The sequence below is a fragment of the Mastacembelus armatus genome, chromosome 14, assembly GCF_900324485.2.
Source record: "Mastacembelus armatus chromosome 14, fMasArm1.2, whole genome shotgun sequence".
NCBI classification, from domain to species: domain Eukaryota; kingdom Metazoa; phylum Chordata; class Actinopteri; order Synbranchiformes; family Mastacembelidae; genus Mastacembelus; species Mastacembelus armatus.
In genome coordinates, this window is record NC_046646.1 from 19,197,905 (window position 1) to 19,220,591 (window position 22,687).

The 22,687-nt window shown below is 39.6% G+C and overlaps 3 protein-coding genes and 1 non-coding gene across 4 annotated transcripts; 2 read left to right on the forward strand and 2 right to left on the reverse strand.

The window, feature by feature from the left end:
* Window positions 1-4,030: 4,030 nt before the first annotated feature.
* On the forward strand, window positions 4,031-8,354 carry vtnb (vitronectin b). Its single transcript, XM_026328693.1, has 8 exons — window positions 4,031-4,224; window positions 4,577-4,693; window positions 4,812-5,012; window positions 5,399-5,538; window positions 5,809-5,965; window positions 6,789-6,947; window positions 7,732-8,055; window positions 8,155-8,354. Exons 1-8 carry the CDS (start codon window positions 4,161-4,163, stop codon window positions 8,289-8,291), a joined length of 1,299 nt encoding a protein of 432 aa, XP_026184478.1. The 5' UTR covers window positions 4,031-4,160; the 3' UTR covers window positions 8,292-8,354.
* Window positions 8,355-8,635: 281 nt separating this feature from the next.
* On the reverse strand, window positions 8,636-8,709 carry trnat-agu (transfer RNA threonine (anticodon AGU)). Its single transcript has one exon. It is a non-coding gene; the product is annotated as a tRNA-Thr (tRNA).
* Window positions 8,710-8,960: 251 nt separating this feature from the next.
* Window positions 8,961-10,169, reverse strand: LOC113142586 (retinal homeobox protein Rx2-like). The gene is made up of 3 exons (XM_026327624.1): window positions 10,040-10,169; window positions 9,680-9,858; window positions 8,961-9,587 (listed from the first exon to the last, which is right to left on the reverse strand). Exons 1-3 carry the CDS (start codon window positions 10,167-10,169, stop codon window positions 8,961-8,963), a joined length of 936 nt encoding a protein of 311 aa, XP_026183409.1.
* Window positions 10,170-14,609: 4,440 nt separating this feature from the next.
* aldh3a2b (aldehyde dehydrogenase 3 family, member A2b) lies at window positions 14,610-22,572 on the forward strand. Its single transcript, XM_026328064.1, has 11 exons — window positions 14,610-14,743; window positions 15,779-15,941; window positions 16,376-16,607; window positions 18,814-18,899; window positions 19,310-19,518; window positions 19,649-19,766; window positions 19,920-20,061; window positions 20,191-20,357; window positions 20,494-20,593; window positions 21,115-21,353; window positions 21,794-22,572. The coding sequence occupies exons 2-11, from the start codon at window positions 15,780-15,782 to the stop codon at window positions 21,806-21,808; spliced, it is 1,470 nt and encodes a 489-aa protein (XP_026183849.1). The 5' UTR covers window positions 14,610-14,743; window position 15,779; the 3' UTR covers window positions 21,809-22,572.
* Window positions 22,573-22,687: the final 115 nt, after the last annotated feature.

Here is a 22,687-nt window from a genome sequence, read left to right on the forward strand (position 1 = left end):
CTTAGTCTGGACCATCACCTAGGATCTGTTTGCCTTGGGAGACCCTGCTAGGGGCATATAGCCCCTGACAACATAGCTCCTAAGATCTCAGAGAGGGGGAATGTAAATAGTAAACGAAGAATAATAAGAGCTATGACCAAAAAGAACATTTAAAACTTGAATTTGAGGAAAATAATAATAATATAATGTGAAAGCATTATAAATTGGTGTTATTGGTATAAGGATCATGTACTATATGATAGTATACTGTACAGAACAAAGACATCCATTATAAAAAAAATAAATAAATATAAAATAAAAAATTAGGAACATGGAATAGCCTACTATACCTAGGCTATACTACTTATTAAGAAACTTTTATTTCCTGGTATGAGTTGCTGGCATGAAGGATGCTAATTTTCAAAACCTTGTCTCGACATATTATGAATCACATACAGTGGGTACGGAAAGTATTCAGACCCCTTTAAATTTTTCACTCTTTGTGTCATTGCAGGCATTTGCCAAAATCAAAAAAGTTCATTTTATTTCTCATTAATGTACACTCAGCACCCCATCTTGACAGAAAAAACCAGAAATGTAGAAATTTTTGCAAATTTATTAAAAAAGAAAAACTGAAATATCACATGGTCATAAGTATTCAGACCCTGTGCTCAGTATTGAGTAGAAGCACCCTTTTGAGCTAGTGCAGCCATGAGTCTTCTTGGGAATGATGCAACAAGTTTTTCACACCTGGATTTGGGGATCCTCTGCCATTCTTCCTTGCAGATCCTCTCCAGTTCTGTCAGGTTGGATGGTGAACGTTGGTGGACAGCCATTTTCAGGTCTCTCCAGAGATGCTCAATTGGGTTTAGGTCAGGGCTCTGGCTGGGCCAGTCAAGAACGGTCACAGAGTTGTTCCGAAGCCACTCCTTTGTTATTTTAGCTGTGTGCTTAGGGTCATTGTCCTGTTGAAAGGTGAACCTTCGGCCCAGTCTGAGGTCCTGAGCACTCTGGAAGAGGTTTTCTTCCAGGATATCTCTGTACTTGGCCGCATTCATCTTTCCTTCAATTGCAACCAGTCGTCCTGTCCCTGCAGCTGAAAAACACCCCCATAACATGATGCTCCCACCACCATGTTTTACTGTAGGGATTGAATTGGACAGTGATGAGCAGTGCCTGGTTTTCTCCACACATACCGCTTAGAATTAACGCCAAAAAGTTCAATCTTGGTCTCATCAGACCAGAGAATCTTATTTCTCATAGTCTGGGAGTCCTTCATGTGTTTATTGGCAAACTCTATGCAGGCTTTCATGTGTCTTGCACTGAGGAGAGGCTTCCGTCGGGCCACTCTGCCATAAAGCCCCGACTGGTGGAGGGCTGTAGTGATAGTTGACTTTGTGGAAATTTCTCCCATCTCCCTACTGCATCTCTGGAGCTCAGCCACAGTGATCTTTGGGTTCTTCTTTACCTCTCTCACCAAGGCTCTTCTCCCACGATTGCTCAGTTTGGCTGGACGGCCAGGTCTAGGAAGAGTTCTGGTCGTCCCAAACTTTTTGCATTTGAGGATTATGGAGGCCACTGTGCTCTTAGGAACCTTGAGTGCTGCAGAAATTCTTTTGTAACCTTGGCCAGATCTGTGCCTTGCCACAGTTCTGTCTCTGAGCTCCTTGGGCAGTTCCTTCGACCTCATGATTCTCATTTGCTCTGACATGCACCGTGAGCTGTAAGGTCTTATATAGACAGGTGTGTGCCTTTCCTAATCAAGTCCAATCAGTTTAATTAAACACAGCTGGACTCCAATGAAGCCGCAGAACCATCTCAAGGAGGATCAGAAGAAATGGACAGCATGTGAGTTAAATATGAGTGTCACTGCAAAGGGTCTGAATATTTATGACCATGTGATATTTCAGTTTTTCTTTTTTAATAAATTTGCAAAAATTTCTACATTTCTGTTTTTTTCTGTTAAGATGGGGTGCTGAGTGTACATTAATGAGAAATAAAATGAACTTTTTTGATTTTGGCAAATGGCTGCAATGACACAAAGAGTGAAAAATTTAAAGGGGTCTGAATACTTTCCATACCCACTGTATACGTCATTTATCTACAGCTGGGAGGGGGGGGCATAAAAAAGCACAATTTTCCTGACACTTCAGTTTTGTTCCTGGTACACCCTGAAGATACATAATTTATTTCTCCTTTACTGTGAAACACTCAGGCTTTACTTCCTCCTTCCACTGAATCTAAAACAGTAAGACTTTTATTGCTTCTTGATACCTGAAGTTCTCTGAATTGCAGGTTTTATTATATTATTAGGTCTTTCCACATCCAGAGCATACAGTTCAGACCCAGTCAACACTCATCATATTAAACCATGATTTAACTTAGCAATATTTATCTTTCACCATGTTCAAATTCACTTTTAGTTTAAATATCTTATCATTTTAAATCCACTGTAGTTAAACCCAAACCTTCATTTAACATAATCTTTTTTCAAGTAGAACGCAGAAGCGTAGATATTACTACATTTATTTGATGGCTTTGATGACCTGTGACTTTACAAATTAAGATTTCTGCATGCAAAACATAGGAATGATCAAATATGATGCTGTGTTATGGATTAAACTATGCAATACTCTATAGAAGCAGAGCTGATGCTATTAGTTTATTAATCTGTAAATTAAATGATTTAAAATTAACTTCCCAGATTTGAGAATTTGTGGCTTTTCTTTTGGATTTGAACATTTCTGAGGTTTGGAATAAATGCATTATGAAGGCACATTGGACTAGAGAATCAATTGATTATTGAGGAAATAATCAGCAGATTAGCGGTAATAAAAATGTTTTATCACCATCTCAGCGAACTCTGCAAAGTAGTAAACAAGTGAATGTAACGATGTTATATATATGTACAGTGATAGACATTTTGTGCTTTGAATAATTTTGCATTTAATGCTTTAATGGAATTTTCCTGATTATACTTTGATACTTTTACTTTAAGATAAATGTGGGACTATTTCTACAGTGTGCCATTAGTTTTTAAATATAGGATCTGAATACTTCTTCCATGTGTAAGCCAAAAAAAAAAAAAAAAAAAAAAAAAAAATCACAAGCCAACAACAATAATAAGCAAAGCTTTGCTGGTTTTTCAGAACTCAGACATGTAAGTATTGAACTGATTCTGTGTGAGCCAAAGTCCACCTGCTATTAAAAAAAAAAAAAAAATCCATCCTCACCTGACTGATAGACAGATTTCACAGGACAAACAACTTTCAAACTCCACTGACGACCCTATTATTGTTTGGACCGGTTCATCCACAGCTGCTACAGGGTCAGACACTTCCATTTGAGTGCAGTGGAAAAGCTAAAAATACCAGCACCTCTTCTTTCTATTTAAAAAAAAAAAAAATCTTTCAGTGTTTAACAGATGCATGAAATTCATGAGTTATAAGGAAGTAGTATCACTTTAATCCATGTACAGTGCTCAAGCTTTCCACCTGGTGGTAAAGAGCCGCTTTAAGGTGTTGTGCCTCTTCATCTAACTGAATCTGCTTATCAACCTCTGACAATGCCCTTGTGGTCAACACTCCAAGATAACTGATACTCCACATCTTAAAACTATGACTATATGTTAACTATGTTGTGTCTCCTATGGGGATGAATTTTGGAAGGAGTATTATGTTTGCATTAGGGTTGATTTTTTACACCAGGGATCAATAGAGGAAAAAAACTGTCCTGGTTACACAATGATCAAGCTCAGATACTCTTCATTCTTCCTGTTATGCAGCCAGAATTAAATATATACATTTTATATGCACTTTACAAGATAACAGCAGTTTCTGTGTTTTTATGTTTTTGAAACTGAAATAACCAAAAGGCTGATATTTGGTAGATAACCTTCAATGAAGTAAAGTGGTCGTGTTAGGATGATGTTTCTGGGACAGACAGGACTGAGTTTAATGATTATCACAGCCCAGTGTTGACCTATCAGGAAAGCAAAAGCCCCTCGGTCAAAACCAATAATCATCTGCACACAGTGCTTCATCCCAAAGTGGGGCACTCTGCTCGAACTCGCCTGACTACACTAGTTCACTAGTGTAACAAAGGCAGAAAAGTTCTGCTTTCCACAGAAATCCACTGCCTTGAGTAGTTTTTAAAAAAAGTGGGATATTTTGTGGGTCATCATGAAGGCTGCAGTGATCCTGCTGGGCCTCGTTCTCGGGTTGGACTCCACCTTTGCTGCAGAAGGTAAATATTCCTGTGGCTTTTCTAACCAAATTAATTTCTGTGCTCAGGAATCATTACACCTTGTATTATACTATGTTACTTTGACTTTCTGTGTGTCCAGTTCGGGGGCAGATATCAAATTAGTAAAAAAAAAAAAAAAAAATGTTCACAAAAATCCTTCTATACTTTTACTGAAGTAAAATTTTGAATGCAGTACTTTTACTTGTAATGGCGTATTTAACATTATAAGTCCTTTCACTTAAAGAATCTGAGTACTCCTACAAATGGTCACTAGATGGTGATGTTTGACCAAGTCTGGACAATATCGATGTAGCAGATTCCACAGAGAAACAAAGAAAGTTTGTTTCCACAGAGTCCTGTGTGGGTCGCTGTGGATCCTTCGACTCGCAGAGGAAATGTCAATGTGATCGCATGTGTTTGTACTATGGAAGCTGCTGTGGAGACTTTGACACCATTTGCTCCAAAAAAGGTCAGTACTGTAGAAGAATATCCTAATTATACTTTTTTAAACTTTTTTCTACTTCAATAGAGTTTTTGGCCTTTGACTAAACATCTACATGTGATAAAACTTCCTCCTCTGCCCTCAGTTTCTCGTGGCGATACCTTCAATCACACAGAAGAAGAACAAGAAGCAACAACGACCATCGCTACAACCCTCACACCCACTTCAGACATAGTTGCTACAAATGGCTCCAGCAAACCTGTGCACCCTGACACAGTGTCCTGCAGCGGTCGACCTTTTGATGCCTTCCTACAGCTGAAGAATGGATCGATATATGTATTCAGAGGTAAACTTGGGCATCCATAAGGGCTTCACTCCTCTCATCCTCCCATTATAGGTGTCCTGCCTTTGTTAACAGTTGGTTTTGGTGAATACTTCCCATCAGTGAGTCAAAAAAAAAAAAAAAAAAAAAAAGCTGAATAATTTTCAGATGGGATTTTTTCAACAGGGATTTGAGATTATACTGTAATGTTTGAAAATATTTTCAATAGCTCAAGGTCTAGAAAAACCGAAACACTACCGGTTCTCGTGGTGACAGCAACAAAGACTGTTCATCTCATTTGCTTTTCTTAAATTACTTTCTGTTGATACTTTGTATATTATCCTAGTTTAAAATTTTAATGATGTTTTTATGGAATAAAACGCTGATCCAAGTCCTGCTTTTTCTCCTAGGTGAATATTTTTTTGAGCTGGATGACAAGTCCGTACTTCCTGGTTACCCCAAACTCATTCAGGATGTGTGGGGGATCCCAGGGCCCATTGATGCTGCATTCACACGTATCAATTGCCAAGGAAAATCCTACATCTTTAAGGTAAAAACATCTTCTGCTCCACAGTCTGGGAACATAGAGCACTGTATGTGGTGAATCCTACACTAAAAGTCCAGAAGCAGTAATACCATAGGAGGGTCCACAAAAAGCCTGCAACTTTAAATCCTGTTCATCATTAGCGTAAGTTAATTAAGAGCTCCAATTGTGTCTTTTAGAACATAATAGTACTTTGAATAGATATGAGTTGTTTCCTGAGCACTGCAGTGGCAGTATCTTGTATAGATGTCATATAGCCTATATATTGTCTGTAAGGGGAACAAATACTGGAGGTTTGACGGTGACATCTTGGATGAGGACTACCCACGGGACATTTCAGTTGGCTTTGACAGCACACCAGATGACATTGATGCTGCATTTGCTATCCCAGCTCCAAGTCACCGTGGCAAAGAGAAAGCCTACTTTTTCAAAGGTATTTGTGTGGCAATGTATTCCAAAACACCTTCAACCTGATGTTAACAGTGATCACTAATAGTTCACGCAACCTTTCTTGATCCTTCTGAATCACTTCATAGTCCTGACCCTGAGGTTAGACACCACCAGTGGTTAAAAGTGACTAAGTAGTTCCTTAACAACGCATTTAAGCTACTTTTAAATCCATAATTTAATATCATTTATTCTTAAATTGATTATTATTTCATTATTCCTTTTTTCATTTTGGAAGCAAATATTGTCAGGAATAAGCTAGAGCAAGGACCCAAATGAATGCTGAGACCAGAAGCCAGGGAAGGACTAAATGATGACGTATTTAACCTAACTCAAACCAAGCAGGGTTGGCAGGCCACAATACCTGAGTATGGGTAGGATCCATAATCAAAGATAAACAAGAGTCCAAGGGAATAGTCCAACAGGAGAGAAAAATCCAGATATGTAAGACAACACAACCTAACATGAGTGACAACAACATAAACTAACAAGACATGACATGATAAACCAGCAAAGGAACACAGGAGACCTGTAGTTAAATACAAACATGGCACAGATTAACGCGTCACAGCTGGAAACAATCAGACACTAGTGATCCAAAGTGAAACTACCAAAAACAAGAGACACACCAGGGAACAGGAAGGACTTCAAAATAAAAGACACAGAACAGATGTTGGATTATGTGAATTGTTTCAATCATTTCTCACAGCAGAATATGTTGACTTGTCATAGTATGACAAGCATGGGTGTTAACATTAACAGTGTCAGGACATCAAAAGTATGTCATCCATGTTTGTTTCTGTCTTCAGGGAACACATATTACCAGTATGAATTCAAGCACCAGCCTTCACATGAGGAGTGTGTCCAGATGACCAGGTCTTCCCCATCCGTGTTGTTCACACGATACACAGATCTCTTCTGTGATCAGTCATGGGAGGACCTCTTCACAGAGCTCTTTGGAAGCTCCTGTAAGCCACAGCTGTGTTTGTGTTGTTTGTTTTTAGTTATGTTTGATTGTATAAGGTTTTTTTTTCTACAGACAGTTTGTAATTTTCATTAATGGGCCATTAAAATACATGAAACTCAGCAATAAAATTCATGCAGAACAGCCCAAAAGTTATATATCAATATATAAAAGTACATTAAGTCACAAAACTAAACAACACAAGTTCCCCAAAAGGTAAATGTGAAATAAATCAAGGAATTTATAAACTTATTTGCAGCATAAAATTGTTCAATTCCTAATGAGGTCTAAATGTGTATTTGGTGTATTCCTTACATTTTTAACATATTTCTCAAATATAGATAGTAATGTAATAATAAAAGGCCAAAATGTTTTACTGCTTAAAACCTGTTTATTACATGGCCAATCCATCTTTACATTCAACCCATTCATTTCTGAGCCCTGGAAGAAAAGTACATTTTTAATGCGGAGTGTAACATGAGTTTCTGGTTAGTCACTGACATATAAACCAAAGTGAAGTGGGCCTTAAACTGAACCATGTTGGATTTGTGTTTTTAAAAAATATATAATTTTCAGTGGTAATGACACACTGTTCACATTGGAAAAGTAGCATTTGCAAAAATCCCAAATGCCCCAAACACCTTTATCAAATGAAGACAGACAGTTTATGAGAGTATGTCTGTAAGTATATATCATTTATTATGTTCTAGATTCATGAATAGCTCCATTGCACTAGTTCCACTGTGTAACAATTCAGTTTTATCTTTTCCTGCTTTCTACTCATACAGTCAGCAGTGACCACACAGGCCCTCGTTCGATCAGCAGGGACTGGCAGGGCATCAGGCCCCCTGTAGACGCTGCTATGGTTGGACGAGTTTATCTCAGTCCCAACCCCACACCATCTACTGTGCCAGCACGAAGACGGAGTAGTCGGAGGAAGAAGTTTAACAAGAAGCGTGGACATCGACAAAGGAAGACTCGCTATGTGTTGGATGATTCGTGGGTCTATGATGACTTGTTTGACTTCAGTGACTACGTCGACAACACAGATGCACACACCACACAGGACTACCAAAGCACCCCTGTTCAAAATGTGTATTTTTTCAAGGGAGGTATGAACACATGGAGTCAGTTTTACCCTAAAATAAATAAAAACACTAGTCACTGTTTAACATCACATTTCATATATTTCTGTTTTTTTATGATGGCAGATAAATACTACAGAGTGGATCTTCAGAAAAAACGTGTGGACTTTGCCAACCCTCCTTACCCAAGATCCATTGCGAAATACTGGCTGGGCTGCAAGCATGAAGAGAGACCTGATCCATCAGGGGCAGAGAAGCGATAGGTTAGGCGGGCTGACCTGGTCTGGAGTTTAAAGGAAATAAAAGGAAACCCCTCTGTGCTCTAACTACATCTCCTTGTGACGAGTGTCATTTATTGTTCTTAAAGCATTTTGTTCGTGATTTAACGTAATGTTCATGTTTAGGTGAATAAGATAAAATGTTTGAATAAGCTTAAGATTTCACTTCCGGTTTACAGTATAAAATGTTTTTACGTTACCGTACAACTTTTGAAAAAGCTGTTACACTTTACTTCGATATTTATGTGGTAAAAAAATATCTTGTTCAATCGAGTCGCTCAATCCGTAAAAAAAAGTAAAATGATTTAAAAATATCAAAAAGCAAAATAAGGCACCGCTGGGATTCGAACCCAGGATCTCCTGTTTACTAGACAGGCGCTTTAACCAACTAAGCCACGGCGCCACTTGCTGGCGTGCGTTTCAGGACATCTTATAAACCAACTCCACACAGCATCATCTTATATTTGTTATTTTATTTCTAATGTAATTTTCCACAATATGTAGTTTATATAAGAATATCCGAGCAGTTAAAAACATTTTATTAACATAAGAATTTTCTTCAAATTAATAAATACTCTAAAATGGCTAACCCTATGTACATTGTAGAAGAAAGTACAATCAATGTACAACTTTATTTTAAATTACTTTTATCAGTCAACCTAAAAGATAATCAATCATTGCCGCAGATATTTCCAAATCCGACAGATTGAAGTCTCCCAGGTCCTGAAAGCACAGATCGGAGAGGTCGTCTATGGACTCGTGTGAAATGGAGAAGCTCTGGTGGTTCGGCGGACTCGGGATGTTCTCCTTGGGTCCTGGATGTCCGACTGCTGCAGCGCAGCGACTCGAGCAAGGCTGGGATCCCTGTGCGTCTCCAAGGAAAACCTCGAAGTCGTTTGTCACATCCCATTCACTGGATCCAGTGTGTGCAAAGGCATCGACACAATAATCGGTGAGGTTTGGCGTCTGGTAGTACTCTCGAGAAACTTCTGGGAGAACCGATCCATGCGGGGAGCAGGATGCAGCTTGGTCGGCGGCCACAGGGGATGTAGGTGCGGGCAGGGACAGGCCCCCCAGGATGGTTGAGAGTCGAGTGGACTGAGGTAAACTTGGAGCGGGGTAGCCTGCTGGGGACGGTAGGCTGGAAGCAGGAGCCAGCAGGGGGAGTGGTGGACTAGGACTGAAGGTGAAATGTGGATGAAGGTCTGTGGGAGGCTTCGAGACCTTTCTGGCTGGTTTCTTGCTTTTGAAATAGCGTGCCCGTCGATTTTGAAACCAGACCTGTGCAGAAAAAAGTGAATGGATTATGATTGTTTTACGCAACATTTGTGGGTTAGCCAAAATTACGCATGAGAAGATTGGGAGACATGTACCTGGATTTTAGATTCCGGAAGTCCTGTTATCGACGCAAGGGACTCCTTCATTTTAGCGTCCGGGTACTGTGTGAGAGAGAAGGCCCGCTCCAGTTCGCTCAGCTGCGCTTTGCTGAAAGTCGTGCGCTTCCGGCGGCGGTGGGTGTCTGAGCGCGTCCAGTGGGGAGCATCGTAAAGCACTGCAGGGAGAAGACAAAATGTTAGTCAGGCTACTTATTATCATCTGATGAAATAAATACAGTATAGACTAAAGGCTTATAGTGCTTTAGAAATTTGAAGCCAAATCTAGTGATAGAACACATTAGTATATGATATAGAACAGGCCCACGAAGAAAGGTCTTAAGGTATTTACGCACTCACCTCTGCGTGTGTCCTGTGCGTAATTATCGTTGTTGTTCATATCCAGGCATGAGCCGGGCCAGTAATGGCCCGAGTAAAACGTGTTCATCTGAAGAATATTTCCACCAGGAAAGTCCAACCCAAAAGGCATGTTTTTACTGCTGAGTTCAAGCACAACACAAAGAAGAGTATGTTCCCTCAAGTCGTCCCGAGACACTGCTCCACATGTGGGCCTCTAGAGGGTTTTATACTTTGCTTGACAGACACAAAACGACCCCCTGCACACCGCCCTCTTGCACATCCCAGAGGTTATTGTCAAACATCACAAACACGTGCCTTTGATGTATTATTCACCTATTACGAGCTCCCCGGCTAATAGGTGTCTGTTTGATCCCCGATGACCCATTAACGTGCCCATTTAGCCTAGACAGAGCTTGTCCTGCAGGAGTGTCAGGTCACACAACACTGAGATCTTTTAGAAAATCTCTGCATCTCGAATGATTTTTCAAATCACGTGTGGTAAATCAGTTTGTTCAGTTATCAGTGAGGCCTGTTGGATATGATGTTGATATGGAAAGGCACGATCCATAGTTGGTTTATAATCTGACCTTCCAAACTCATTTACTTTATGTTGTGTTTCACAGTTTTCAAAATGAAAGGAACACCTTTGGACACATGACATGGCAGGCATAAAGCAAGAATCACACTTTCTAACACTTAGCGTCTGTGGCACATCCTCCAGGGTTCGCTGCCTCCTGGTGCGCATCAGATAAAACAGTGTGGACAGGGGAAGTGTATTGAAGAGGCCGCCGGAGTGTGAGGCTTCAGTCAACTATAATGTGTCGAGGTGACAAATCGGACTACTTCTCCTTCCTGGTCGGTTGCGCTTCCACCGATCCAGACATCAAAACACCGGATAACGCACAGTCCAGTGCACAACGAGTTCCCGGGTTAGTGCCAGACTCACGGTGTATGGGCCATTAGAAGCAGCATTTAAATTTCCAAACATAATGAATTCTCAGAACGCTAAAAACGAAGACACCTTGCAAGTTGCAGTTCTCTTTTACTTTTAATTATATTTTTAAATACTATCAAAATATGTAGAGGTCACCAAGGATGAGAAATTAACACAGATGATTGGCTCAAAGTAGCAGTGAAGTATTCCACATTGACTCCTACTCCCATGAACAATAGATCATCAAGATCATAAGTCAAACTACTGCTGGCAGTCCCATGACTTACATTAAGAAAACAATGCATCGATACCAGATAGATGGGCAGTCGAAACCCAGTCACATGACTGAGCCCTGACAGAATAAAGACCCCCGCATTATGCATTTTAAAGCTTGTAGTAATGCATGTGTATAATATATTATTATATTATAGCTCTGACCTCTATTTGTTGCTGTGGACGCAGTAGAGTGGAACAAAAATCTAAAAATAGGTCACTAGATGGCAGCATTAGACCATTGAACAATTAATATTTTATTTATCTATCTATCTATCTATCTATCTATCTATCTATCTATCTATCTATCTATCTATCTAGAATTGCATTTCTCACATCTACTTGTTCAAATCCATATCACGTAGTCACTTGTGCACATCATATGAGCAATTTCTCCTTGTTTTAAACAAATTGCAATTGCTTTTGAATAAGCAAGCAAATGATTATGTATAATGGTCTGTTGTTTCTTACAATTCCAGTAATTACTGTAATGGTGAGCAAAACTATACTGATAGGTCTACTCATTATTTCAGTTCAGAGGCCTATACTCAAAGGCTCTAACGTGTTCAGTCACATGTTTATAGAGGTTATTACCCATTTCTAGTAGAGGTTTGGAAATGTGCCCAGGTGGATGATCTGCTCTCAGGTGAATTGTGACTATCACTAATGAAGGGGAGCATGTGAAGCAGTAGGTCAAACAATGATCAGTGTCAATGTGAATTAGCTCAAAGGTGCATCTCATGAACCCTAATTTGGCAGGCACATATAGACAGAGTCAAGGGGTCCTTCCTATGTTTTCCTTTTTGATTATGTATTTTTCCCTTTGTGCTCTGCTTTGCTGTAGGCTGCATTGGTCAGTGCCAGTAAACAGTGAACAAGCCCATGTGAATCCTCTAGTTTTTTGTTGTGAATCCCCCACATACAGTATTTTGTAACTTTATGTTAGCAAACATAATCTGTACTAAAGAAAACTTTTTTCCCAATAGATGAAGCATTTTATGCAAGTGATGTTCTTCTGCAGGCCATCCTGCAGCTTGTAGGAGTCGTTTTGAGAAATGCACTTACTGTCCTGCACACTGCACTAAACATAATGACCTTTTCTTCTAATACATTTCTCATTCATGCAGTGATGCAGCTCATCTCATTTAGAAAACACACACACACACACACAGAATACACAAACTGTTCTTCTCTCTGTCCCTGTCTGAATGCTTCAATTTTTACCTCACAAACTCAGGTGTGCACACAGAGAAACGCTGGTATTCTGTGTCCACACTCCTCTCTAAGAAATCAGGATTGACACTCATGTGTGAATGACGCTTTGCCCTCCACTCCCTCACCTACATCCTCGCTCCTTCCTTCACAATATACAAACACCATTCCTCAGCCTGCTGTTTGATGTGGAAACTCCATCCACATTTCCTGTCAAACTGAGAGATTTTTTGGGCCAAATCCATGCAGCATGGCTGAGGTGAGAGGGTACTCCTCACCAGCGTACTGTGTTATAAAAGACTTTTGGAGCTAAGAAATAGAAGCCGAGTGTGAATCCAGCTTGGCTGTGGATTAAAGAATGCCAGTCTGAAGAGTAAGAAGACATGATTTACTGCAGCTGTAGTTACAAAACAAAAAAGATATTACAGCTCAGAAGGAAAATAAACTGAAATATTCTGTCAGCACCGTTCACTGCAATCTAGCAGGACAGTGTGACTTCAGCTTGACTTTGGACGAAAGTGCATAAAGCAGGAGTGCAGAATCCACAAAGAAGAGAATTGTGGTTTTAGGTTGGGGCACTTGTTATTCAGTCAAAAAATTTAAATTCAGCAAAAAAATTCTGTCTACTGGACACAACATTTGTCACTGTCAGCTTTCTGTGCATTAAAATGTTACAGTGTCATGTCATAGAGACTTAACTTCCTAATCCCTCAATCCTGATACATACTTGTTCACTACTTGTCCCTACATAGCAGAATAAATAAAGAAATAAGTAAAAGCAGAAAGCTCTCTAGACTTAGGTTTCATTTTGAATTTTACCCCTGCTTCTCAGAGACTTGGACCAGGATGGATGCATGATGCGATATCACTCCTGAACAAGATTATTGTTCCAGGATTTCCAGGAAAGTCAGACTGGATTATTATGTCAGGAGAATCACATGGTGCTGAGATCTAAAGTATAAGTGTGACTGCTGGCATTTGATGAAAGAGTGATACATCCACAACAGAGAATTGAATAAATCCGGTACATGCTGTTATGCTACTTTAAATTTGTTTCACTGGCGCAAATATATTATAAAGATATTATTTCTATAGTCAGTTTTTTTTTTACTTTACATAGTTATTTTTCTCTCTTTTCTTAATGTAGTTGGTTTGTTTCTGTTTGTGGTCTTGTTAGGCCCCTTATGATCGTTTAGCATCTCTAGTTGTGTCTTATATTTGTTTTGAATTTTGTTTTGAAAGTCAACACTGATATAACTAGTCAGTAAAACTGTGACTGAGGTGTGTATATTGTCAAAAAACATTAGCTGACTTAACTGCACACCTGCCGGGTAATAAGGTAACTGATATTTATACTTTAGTGTAAATGAAGATGAAACAGCAATAACATCCACTACTATAAACAATGCAATAATTCTTCAATAGCAAATGAAAAAAGTTTACTTAAAACCTCAATGTAACTTTCTCTCCACATGGCTAGTTAGCGAAACATTACAAAGCCTGATATATGTTTTATGATCAAATTACATATATTTGCTATGTAACTACACAAGAAAGTACATTTACATTGGAAGTGGAACTGCACTTCTATAAATGGATATATGTTTTTCTCAAAGAAAGCAACTAGTTAGCTGTTAGGTTCAGGTGAGAAAGTAAGGTCAAAATGACATTACCTGAGCCCAAAGCAAACCAATACATAAGAATAACATTATCAATCAATATGGATCAATTTATACCTCTTATTAGATTCTAAATTATTTATATTTGGTTGACAGCACAAAGAGGGAGAGAGGGAGCACTGGGCATAAGGTCCTTTACAAATGTGAGATTCTGCTGAGGGGCTGAGCCCCCCTGAAAGTCTGATCCTAGACTCGCCCCTGCTCCTGGACTCTAACTAGCTGTCACGGCTAAAAGCTAGCTAACCTGTTAGCATTAGTTAGTCTATGTCCCAAATCTCAGAAGTAGATTCCGGGTAAAGTGAAGTTTATACGTGTTTCTTTTCAGCTTAAGCTAGCTAACTCTAACCTTCCTCTAAGCTTAACTATCCGTGTCTGAGGCTGTTTCACCCGAGCCCGACTCTACAGTAATGTAACCCCAACCACTCAGCATTAGCTCTGCCTACTTCTAGGGTTTGGGATCCAACTAACGTTTCCCATTTGGTCCTGCCCCGCGGGGGTGTGACCTAACGGGGAAGGAGATCCGTGTCTAAGCCCCGTCACTTCGTCTGCAGCGACTCACCACTAACACGGAGAAGGACCACAAGCCGTTAACCGAAAATTATCCAGGTAGGAATAAAACAAAATCACCGGTGTTGTTTTTAATGTCCGTTAGGCAGTTGGAGCTAACGGCTAACACACAGCGACAAGCCAAACAATAGCAAGCTCGTCAAATAAATAATGAAATCTGAAAACTCATCCATGACAAAATAGACCCAAAATGCACCGTATCACAACTTTAGAGCAGCTAAGTTACAAAATAATAATGATGCTTACAGTAAATATTTATTTAATAATGTTACCGGATGTGATCGTTGCGATTTGTTGTGTGTTTAAACGGTCAGTGTGTAGTTTGTCATGACTACACTTTTAAGCTAGTTAACCCACTAACGTTACCTGGTTTCTCATTTCAACACAATCCGTGTTTCTGTAAACAAAGAGCAGCACAAACAACAACCAGCATTTGGCAAGTGGGTCTTTAAAACGGCTTCACTCATAGTGTCCCATGGATTAACTGTAAGAAAATACTCCTACAAGTAAAACTGCATTGTGTTCAGGTAAAAGTATTCTTCAGGTATCTGCGACTAGTTTGGGTCGTATGTCAAAATGATGAATGTAGAATGTAAGCCAATTGAAGAAAATGTATTTTGCATCAATAACCAGAGTATGTTTGGGTTGTACTGTATGTACAATCTGTATGTTGTTGCTAAAAAAACATTTAACCACACTATGTTATTCTTCATCATTGGTTTGGGTCATTTTGGCTTCTCATTGCAATACAAACAATATTAAATTATGATAAAAATTTTTAGAAGCAAACCAAAACTAGACAGTGTGACTTGTAACTAATCACATGACTTAAACAGCTGTACAGTTGACTGGAGGGAAACAAGCAATGCAGAATTATTGCGGTCTACTTGTCCAGTATTAAAGCAAAATCAAAACCATGAACCATGAATTTGCCTTTACAACCACACCAAATTCATTTTCATTCAGATTTTACTGCAGATTTCGGCATTTACATTACTAGTTCTTGTGATATGGATATATAGTCAGTTAGAGCAGCAGACACAAAGTATGTTGTCTCTTACATTTTGTTCCCAGGATGTCCCGGGAACAGCAGGCAGTGGCTCTTGCCAGGAAAGCCTTTGAAACAGGCAGGTCCAAAAGTTTAGAGCACCGGATCCGCCAGCTGAAGAACCTGCAGCGGTTATTCACTGAGAGGCAGAAAGAGATTTCAAATGCTATTAAGAAAGACCTCAATAAGGTGAGTGGTGAGTCCAAAGTAGTCAATACCTGGTCTGCAGCAAGACGGTCTGAATTAAAAACAAGAACAACAGATAAAACTGTTGGTTCAGACTTTTTGATGTTTTATTTTATGTAAATTCGAAAAAGTCTATAGTCTATATAGTTTAATATGTATTTTATAGAGTTCTTATTACATATTTTGGTGGTTAAATCTTCACAAGATCACAGGCTTTGTCAGGGACAAAACAATAAATCCTAGATTTATTTCTTCTAATGTTCCTGGTGTTTGCAGACATCTTCAGACACTAAGGTATATTTGAAAATAAGAACTCATTCAACCAACCAATTGAATTTAAAGCAGGAAAAGTGTGAAGTATATAAACCTTACTGGAATTTATAAAGACACCTTATCATAAAAAGGAAAAAATATATATATCAGTGCTTCATCCCTAGAGTGAGGTGGGGGCCCAGCTGTATGAGACTCTGGGTCTGGAGGGAGAGATCAGCCTTGCCATCAGTAAGCTGAAGGAGTGGGCGGCCCCCCGGCCTGTGCAGAAGAACCTGCTGACCCTCTCAGACACCGTCTACATCAAGCCAGAACCTCTGGGAGTGGTGCTGATCATCGGGGCATGGAACTACCCCTGGGCTGTCACCATCCAGCCACTCATTGGCGCCATCGCTGCTGGTACAGTAATGTGTGTGTGGGTGAAAGAGCAGTGTGTTTCTGTGACGTAACAAGGTCATTGTTTGAATTTCAGATTTCAGTGTCATTTCCACATGTGGTGAACTTTGAGCTCTGTCTGTGCACAGTCATGCACAGTATCTCAGCTGAATTTTGAAACACTGGTGCAAGATCTGTGTCCTTATAATTGGTCAAGATGGCACAAGAGGTCTTGCTTTCTGATCAGTGCAGTGGAGGTACCACCTGGGTTTGGGTTTGATTGTATTTTAACAAATAAATTTTGCATTAAATCCATTTATCCATTCCTCATCATATTTTATGTTTTTATCTTTCAATATGTAACCTGAGACTAAGGTAACTACAACTCAAAGATAATCCTATTATCTATTGCTTATCCTGCAATATCCAGGTGTGCAGGGGGGTTGGAGCCAATCTCAGTGACTTTGGGTGAAAGGCAGGGTACACCCTGGCCAATTGACCAGCTGACACATAGAGAGAGGCCCTAATGCAAACAGGATTTAAACCCACAACTTTCTTGATGTGATGGACAGTGCTAACCACGGTGCCATAACCTTCATCAACCTGAAAATGAATGATTGTGATCTGCGGTAGCTATAAAAGGTTTAATATTAGATTTGTTAACATCAGATCTTAACAAATCTGGGTAGACCAAAATGCAACTGGCAATGTAAACATGTTCCTAGGCAGAGCCCACATAATTGCCTGTATATCATTTGATAAGCATGTGGATACCACTACAGCACTGTAGAAGACGGCATATATATTTAGCTCTTTCGGTTTCTTTAATTTTTCAAACCTGTTCAGTTTCCTCATCTTGTGATCATAACCACTCCAGTTCCTTTTATATCCCAGCATTGCCTAACCTTCTTTATTCTGAGTCAACTTGCGATTGTAGTGGGTCAAAGGCTACTCTGAGCTCTGCAGTCATGAGAGAGTCCATGTTATAAGATAAGTAATAGAGCAAGCATAAAACATATGTGTCCTCTTACATATGTATTTAATTGTCACATGCAGGTGTGTATCCTTCAGGTCCTTATTAATGTACGTTGTGGGCACGTGTGAGCACACATGTCTCTGCTCTTTGCATTATTCCTGTCAATGGTGGCTCAAAGGAAAAGGTTAACCTTGGTGTGAATCATTCAGCTCCAAGTTATTGAGTAAACTCATGAATAATTCATTTCTGTCTCAAAGGCTACCTTTAAATGGCCACCCTTTGCTCTAAATCAAGTGTTTTGTCTCGCCTCTAGTCACTTTGTGATGCAAAGTTCAGTGTGGAGTGTTTGCTTGTGACTCTTTACCATAACACTGCAGTCTTTTCAACAGCAGCCTCTTGTTTGATTCTGTATTTGCTTGAATCATTTGTTTTTTTATTTCTTGTCCCCAGCAATAGTTTAACATATTACCTTGATGAGAGCTGCTGCACGGACACAGTTCATATGTATTTCATTTGGGTAAATCCCATTTTGTCTAAAACAGATAGCTGAAGTACTGAAACAAATTGAGTATGTCAGGCTGCAGCTAATACAGTAAATGTTTGCACAACTTGGACTTTATCGTGTCCTCCAGCATTATCAGCTATGACATGAACCCTTACATCTGCCGCAGGTCATTTTTGCTTGATTTGGGATCTGGAGCAGCCTCATAAAAATAAAAGTGTGGGTTGATGGCAGTTCATTATCATCACTACACTCAGTTAATTAGATTAATAAATGTAAAGATCATATGTATAGATACTTTCTCTATAGTAAACAGTTTCAGGCAGATAATGCTTTTAAAAAAACTGTTGCTGCCAACATGTATAAATGTAAACAGTCTGGAAGCAGGCGTGGCTGAACAAACATCCAAACTTAAAACGACTTACCTGCTTTCAGGTGACCCATCTGAGCCCTAATGTAAAAAAAAAAAAAAAGGGTTAGATAAGAATAATGTCAAAAGGAAAAACAACACACAAACTAAATCATTTTGACAGTGGAGGTTCATTCCAGAGCTTGGGGATGTATTTTTAGTAGAATATGCAATAACACTTTATAAACAGCCCCAATTTACAGAGTAATATTGTTTTTAATAGAAAATAAAGCCAGAAAAGGCTTTAAAACATATTTATTAAATAAAACCCAGACAAATATTTTGTACTTTGTGGGGTTTCTATCTTGTTTTATCTTTTTTCTTTTGTCATTTACCTCTTCAGGTAATGCAGCTGTGGTCAAGCCCTCTGAGGTCTGCGTTCACACTGCAAAGGTCATGGAAGAGCTGCTGCCACTTTACATTGACAAAGTAAGGACAGGTCACAAAACATAAGCATAACTTGTATCAACAGATTTATTAAAGTGAATTAAGAGCTTTAATTGTTAAAGGTGGGAATATTAGTGTTTCTTAAGCAGATTAAACATAACTGACATTGAAAAGACTGGATGATTTTGATGGAAAGAAAAAACTTAATGACATCAACACTTGAACAAACACAACTGTTTTCTCTCTGAACAAAAAACACTGATCACAGGCTGTGTCTGTAGCTTTTTTCTGGTGGCTTTGTCTGCACTGATGCTGTATACCAGGGAAATGCTGTAGACCTTTACTGTAGTACTTGAGTTTTGCAAAAAGTGTTTACTTATGCAGATAACCAGCAAGCAGTTTTATTTTATTTGCTAAGTGTTTTACAAATGTCTTCTGCTCTTGTGTGTCAGGAGCTTTACCCTGTTGTAACTGGAGGAGTGCCAGAGACCCAGGAGCTTCTGCGCCAGCGGTTTGATCACATCTTCTACACTGGCAACAGCATGGTGGGCAAAGTGATCATGGAGGCTGCCGCCAAGCACCTGACGCCTGTCACCCTGGAGCTGGGCGGAAAGAGCCCCTGCTACATTGACAAGAACTGTGACATTAGCATAGCCTGCAGGTGAGAACAATGATAAAATATAAATCACATAAATCATTTCTTTTTGTTCCTAATTTCTCACTCACTCATATTCTATAGTGTAGCTGTTCCTTTCTGGCACCCTCTTGTTAACTCTTACTCTCCTGCCTAGACGTGTCGCCTGGGGAAAGTACACTAACTGTGGTCAGACCTGCATCGCCCCAGACTACATCCTCTGTGAAGCCAGCATCCATGACCGGGTCATCGAAGAGGTCAAGAAGGCCATTAAGGTATTGAAGACCTCTTCACCCCCCACTGTGAATAACTGCCCTGGTCTTTGGTGCCAGAAAACCTACAGAGCTTTATGTTATAGTAACGGAAAACCAACTGAGTTTTAAAACCCAACAATATCTCTATAGTCATGAAATTGTTTCCTCTGGTAGGAGTTCTACACAGACAACCCAAAGGCCTGCCCAGACTACGGACGAATCATCAACCAGCGCCACTTCAAGAGGATAATGGCTTTGTTGGAAAACAGCACCATCGCAGTAGGAGGAGACAATGACGAGTCAAACTGCTACATAGGTAACACTTCTTTCTTCACATGAAAGTTATCTCCCTGAGAATGTGCATTGAAAAATATTAAGTGGGAGCTTTTTAGGGTTTTTCTTCAGGCAGTTGCATGCATTTAATAGGTTTCTGTGTTATGTTTAGCCCCCACAGTTCTGTGTGACGTGAAGCCAGAGGCAAAGGTGATGCAGGAGGAGATATTTGGACCTGTGCTTCCGATCCTGACAGTCAGCGGCCTGGACGAAGCGATCAAGTTTATCAACAAGGGAGAGAAACCTCTGGCCCTCTATGTCTTCACACCAGATGATAAGGTGTCCAGCAATAGATATTGGACATATGCAAATATATTAAATGGAGCTAACAGATGGAGATCTGTACACTTACAGTATGTTGATTTACACTCATTAGCATAATATGATGTGTAATGTGCTCTTGTGCTCTCTAAAGGTGATCCAGAGAATGATAGATGAGACCTCAAGTGGGGGACTGCTGGCCAACGACTGTCTTGTACACTATTCAGTCAGCTCTCTGCCTTTTGGAGGAGTGGGTGCGTGCACGCAGTGGTGACTCTTCACAGTGCACAGACCCTTTGTTTCACTTTTTCCATACACTGGTTAATTAACCTGCTCACACACACTCAATCCAAACTGCTAATCAGATGGTTACATATCCCCCTCCCACCACACCTTTCTGCTATTACATGAATGCAGATCTGTGTCCATGACTGGTGCCTGATGAACTAGTTCTGACAGAGCATGGGTGCCCTCTAGTGTGATATCACAGCATTAAAGTGTTGCATTAGGACACAAACATACAGTGAGACAAAGGCTTCAGGGCAGCACCATACTACACTAACTGCTGAACTATTTCTAATAGAAATCATGGAAAGACTTTGAACTTGCTCTAATTCCTCTTTATAAACATTAGGCACTTGTGGTTGTGGTAGTCCAGATGTTTTGAAGACTGATAGCAGATGTTCAAATGAGCCTGAGTAACTTCCATTAGCCACCATCAGACTAGAGGCTTGTATTCTCTCAGTCACACCATCCCCTTCTATACTTTGTTTAGGAAACAGTGGCATGGGTTGCTACCACGGCAAGTTTAGCTTTGACCAGCTGAGCCACCTGCGTAGTTGTCTCCTCAAAAAGCTGAACATGGAGGGAGTGAACAGCATGCGGTACCCACCTCACACACCCAAGAAGCTGGGCTGGGCGCGCTTCTTCATCCTGAAGACTGTGGACCTGGGCTGGATAGGGCGCATGGCGCTCTTCGCCGTCCTGACTGCGGTGGCTGCTGTTGTGCTGCAGGTGAGTTTTAGAGAGAAACAGTGACCTCACACAGTTTGCTCCATTCTCACACTATTAAGGGCTGAACAGACAAAAGCATGTATGTGGGTGCAGTCTGTTTGCCCTATACATTATGGGCAAGCTGGAAAAAAATGTTATAGATTGTGACAGACATGCTAATAGCTCCATCTAGCACTGCCATCAAGTTGTTTACACCAGCCTGTTGGTTTTTTCCTGTCCCGTTTTATTGATGCTGCCTTTACTGGCACCACCAGTGCTCAATATTATTACCACCTTCTATTGTGGTGGAACGTAACTCAGCACCACCAGTGTGCAAAAACATTACAGCTTATCTTCGAGATTTTGTAAACATGGTTATTGAGAGGAAGAGAGAGACTAGAGAAATCTGAATAAGGGATGAGCCTCTAACTAAAGATTATGTTTTTTACATTTTTTTTCAGAATTACCTTCTTTGAAGAAGCATGAATTTCAACTCACCAACAACTCTGCATAAATCGAGTCGGCATCCGCAGTGACCACTGTAATACACGGAGCAGTTCAGGTGTTGCCTTAATATGTTTTACATTTCAATAACGGTGTCAGCAATTTCCTGTAGCTCACAGTAGAGACCAGCTTATTTTCATGAAGGTAATTATTTATTCCTATATATGCTCTTATATTTGTGTTCAGCTGGTCAACACTTAAAGTACTGCTTTATTATACACAAAGCAATGCTGAGATTCTGTCATGTATGGATTTAAATGAAGTAACAAAATGTACTGTATGACTTACAGTAAGTATAGTGTCAGATTTTTCAACTTTACTGTGATATGAATAGTGCTTAGCATTTGTAATGTAGCATCTACTAACAGCACAATCAATACTCACTGAAGGAACAGAAGGCTGAGATTTATATAAACCAGTTGTAATTTCTTGTCATAATGAAAGTGTTTTTATTTTGTAGGATTTACCTGCAGGTCATTGATTCTTTTCATTTCTACAATGGAATAGCCATTAACGTCACGTACAACCTGCAGGTACTTTTTTTTAGGATCATATGAAGGACATTTCCCAAAACACCAAATGTCTGGAACAAATCGAAGAAATCATTTTGTTTATCAAGTTTTAAACAATAGTTTCAAAATGTTTTTATCACACAGTTAATTTTTTAATGAATTCGCGATAGTCGAATACAATATACGTGTATTAGATTAATTTTAAATAAATATATTTATTCACACCAGTTTGTAATGTGATTATTTATGTATTATCATTACAGTATATATTGTTCAAGTAATGCTGGTGGTAGAGTGTTATACTCCTAGTACTTTGTGCTCTGGTATAAAAATAATGGC

What these genes read in the sequence shown, in the direction of transcription:
- LOC113142586 (XM_026327624.1), bottom strand. Translation starts at nt 10,169, where the DNA reads ATGCCTTTTGGGTTGGACTTTCCTGGTGGAAATATTCTTCAGATGAAC. An exon ending in CGCACAGGACACACGCAGAG is followed by an intron (nt 9,859 to 10,039) that starts GTGAGTGCGTAA and finishes TTCTCCCTGCAG; the next exon opens with TGCTTTACGATGCTCCCCAC. An exon ending in TTCCGGAATCTAAAATCCAG is followed by an intron (nt 9,588 to 9,679) that starts GTACATGTCTCC and finishes TTTTCTGCACAG; the next exon opens with GTCTGGTTTCAAAATCGACG.
- vtnb (XM_026328693.1), top strand. Translation starts at nt 4,161, where the DNA reads ATGAAGGCTGCAGTGATCCTGCTGGGCCTCGTTCTCGGGTTGGACTCC. An exon ending in GAAAATCCTACATCTTTAAG is followed by an intron (nt 5,539 to 5,808) that starts GTAAAAACATCT and finishes ATTGTCTGTAAG; the next exon opens with GGGAACAAATACTGGAGGTT. An exon ending in AGAGCTCTTTGGAAGCTCCT is followed by an intron (nt 6,948 to 7,731) that starts GTAAGCCACAGC and finishes CTACTCATACAG; the next exon opens with TCAGCAGTGACCACACAGGC.
- aldh3a2b (XM_026328064.1), top strand. Translation starts at nt 15,780, where the DNA reads ATGTCCCGGGAACAGCAGGCAGTGGCTCTTGCCAGGAAAGCCTTTGAA. An exon ending in GACATTAGCATAGCCTGCAG is followed by an intron (nt 19,519 to 19,648) that starts GTGAGAACAATG and finishes TCTCCTGCCTAG; the next exon opens with ACGTGTCGCCTGGGGAAAGT. An exon ending in CGAGTCAAACTGCTACATAG is followed by an intron (nt 20,062 to 20,190) that starts GTAACACTTCTT and finishes TGTTATGTTTAG; the next exon opens with CCCCCACAGTTCTGTGTGAC.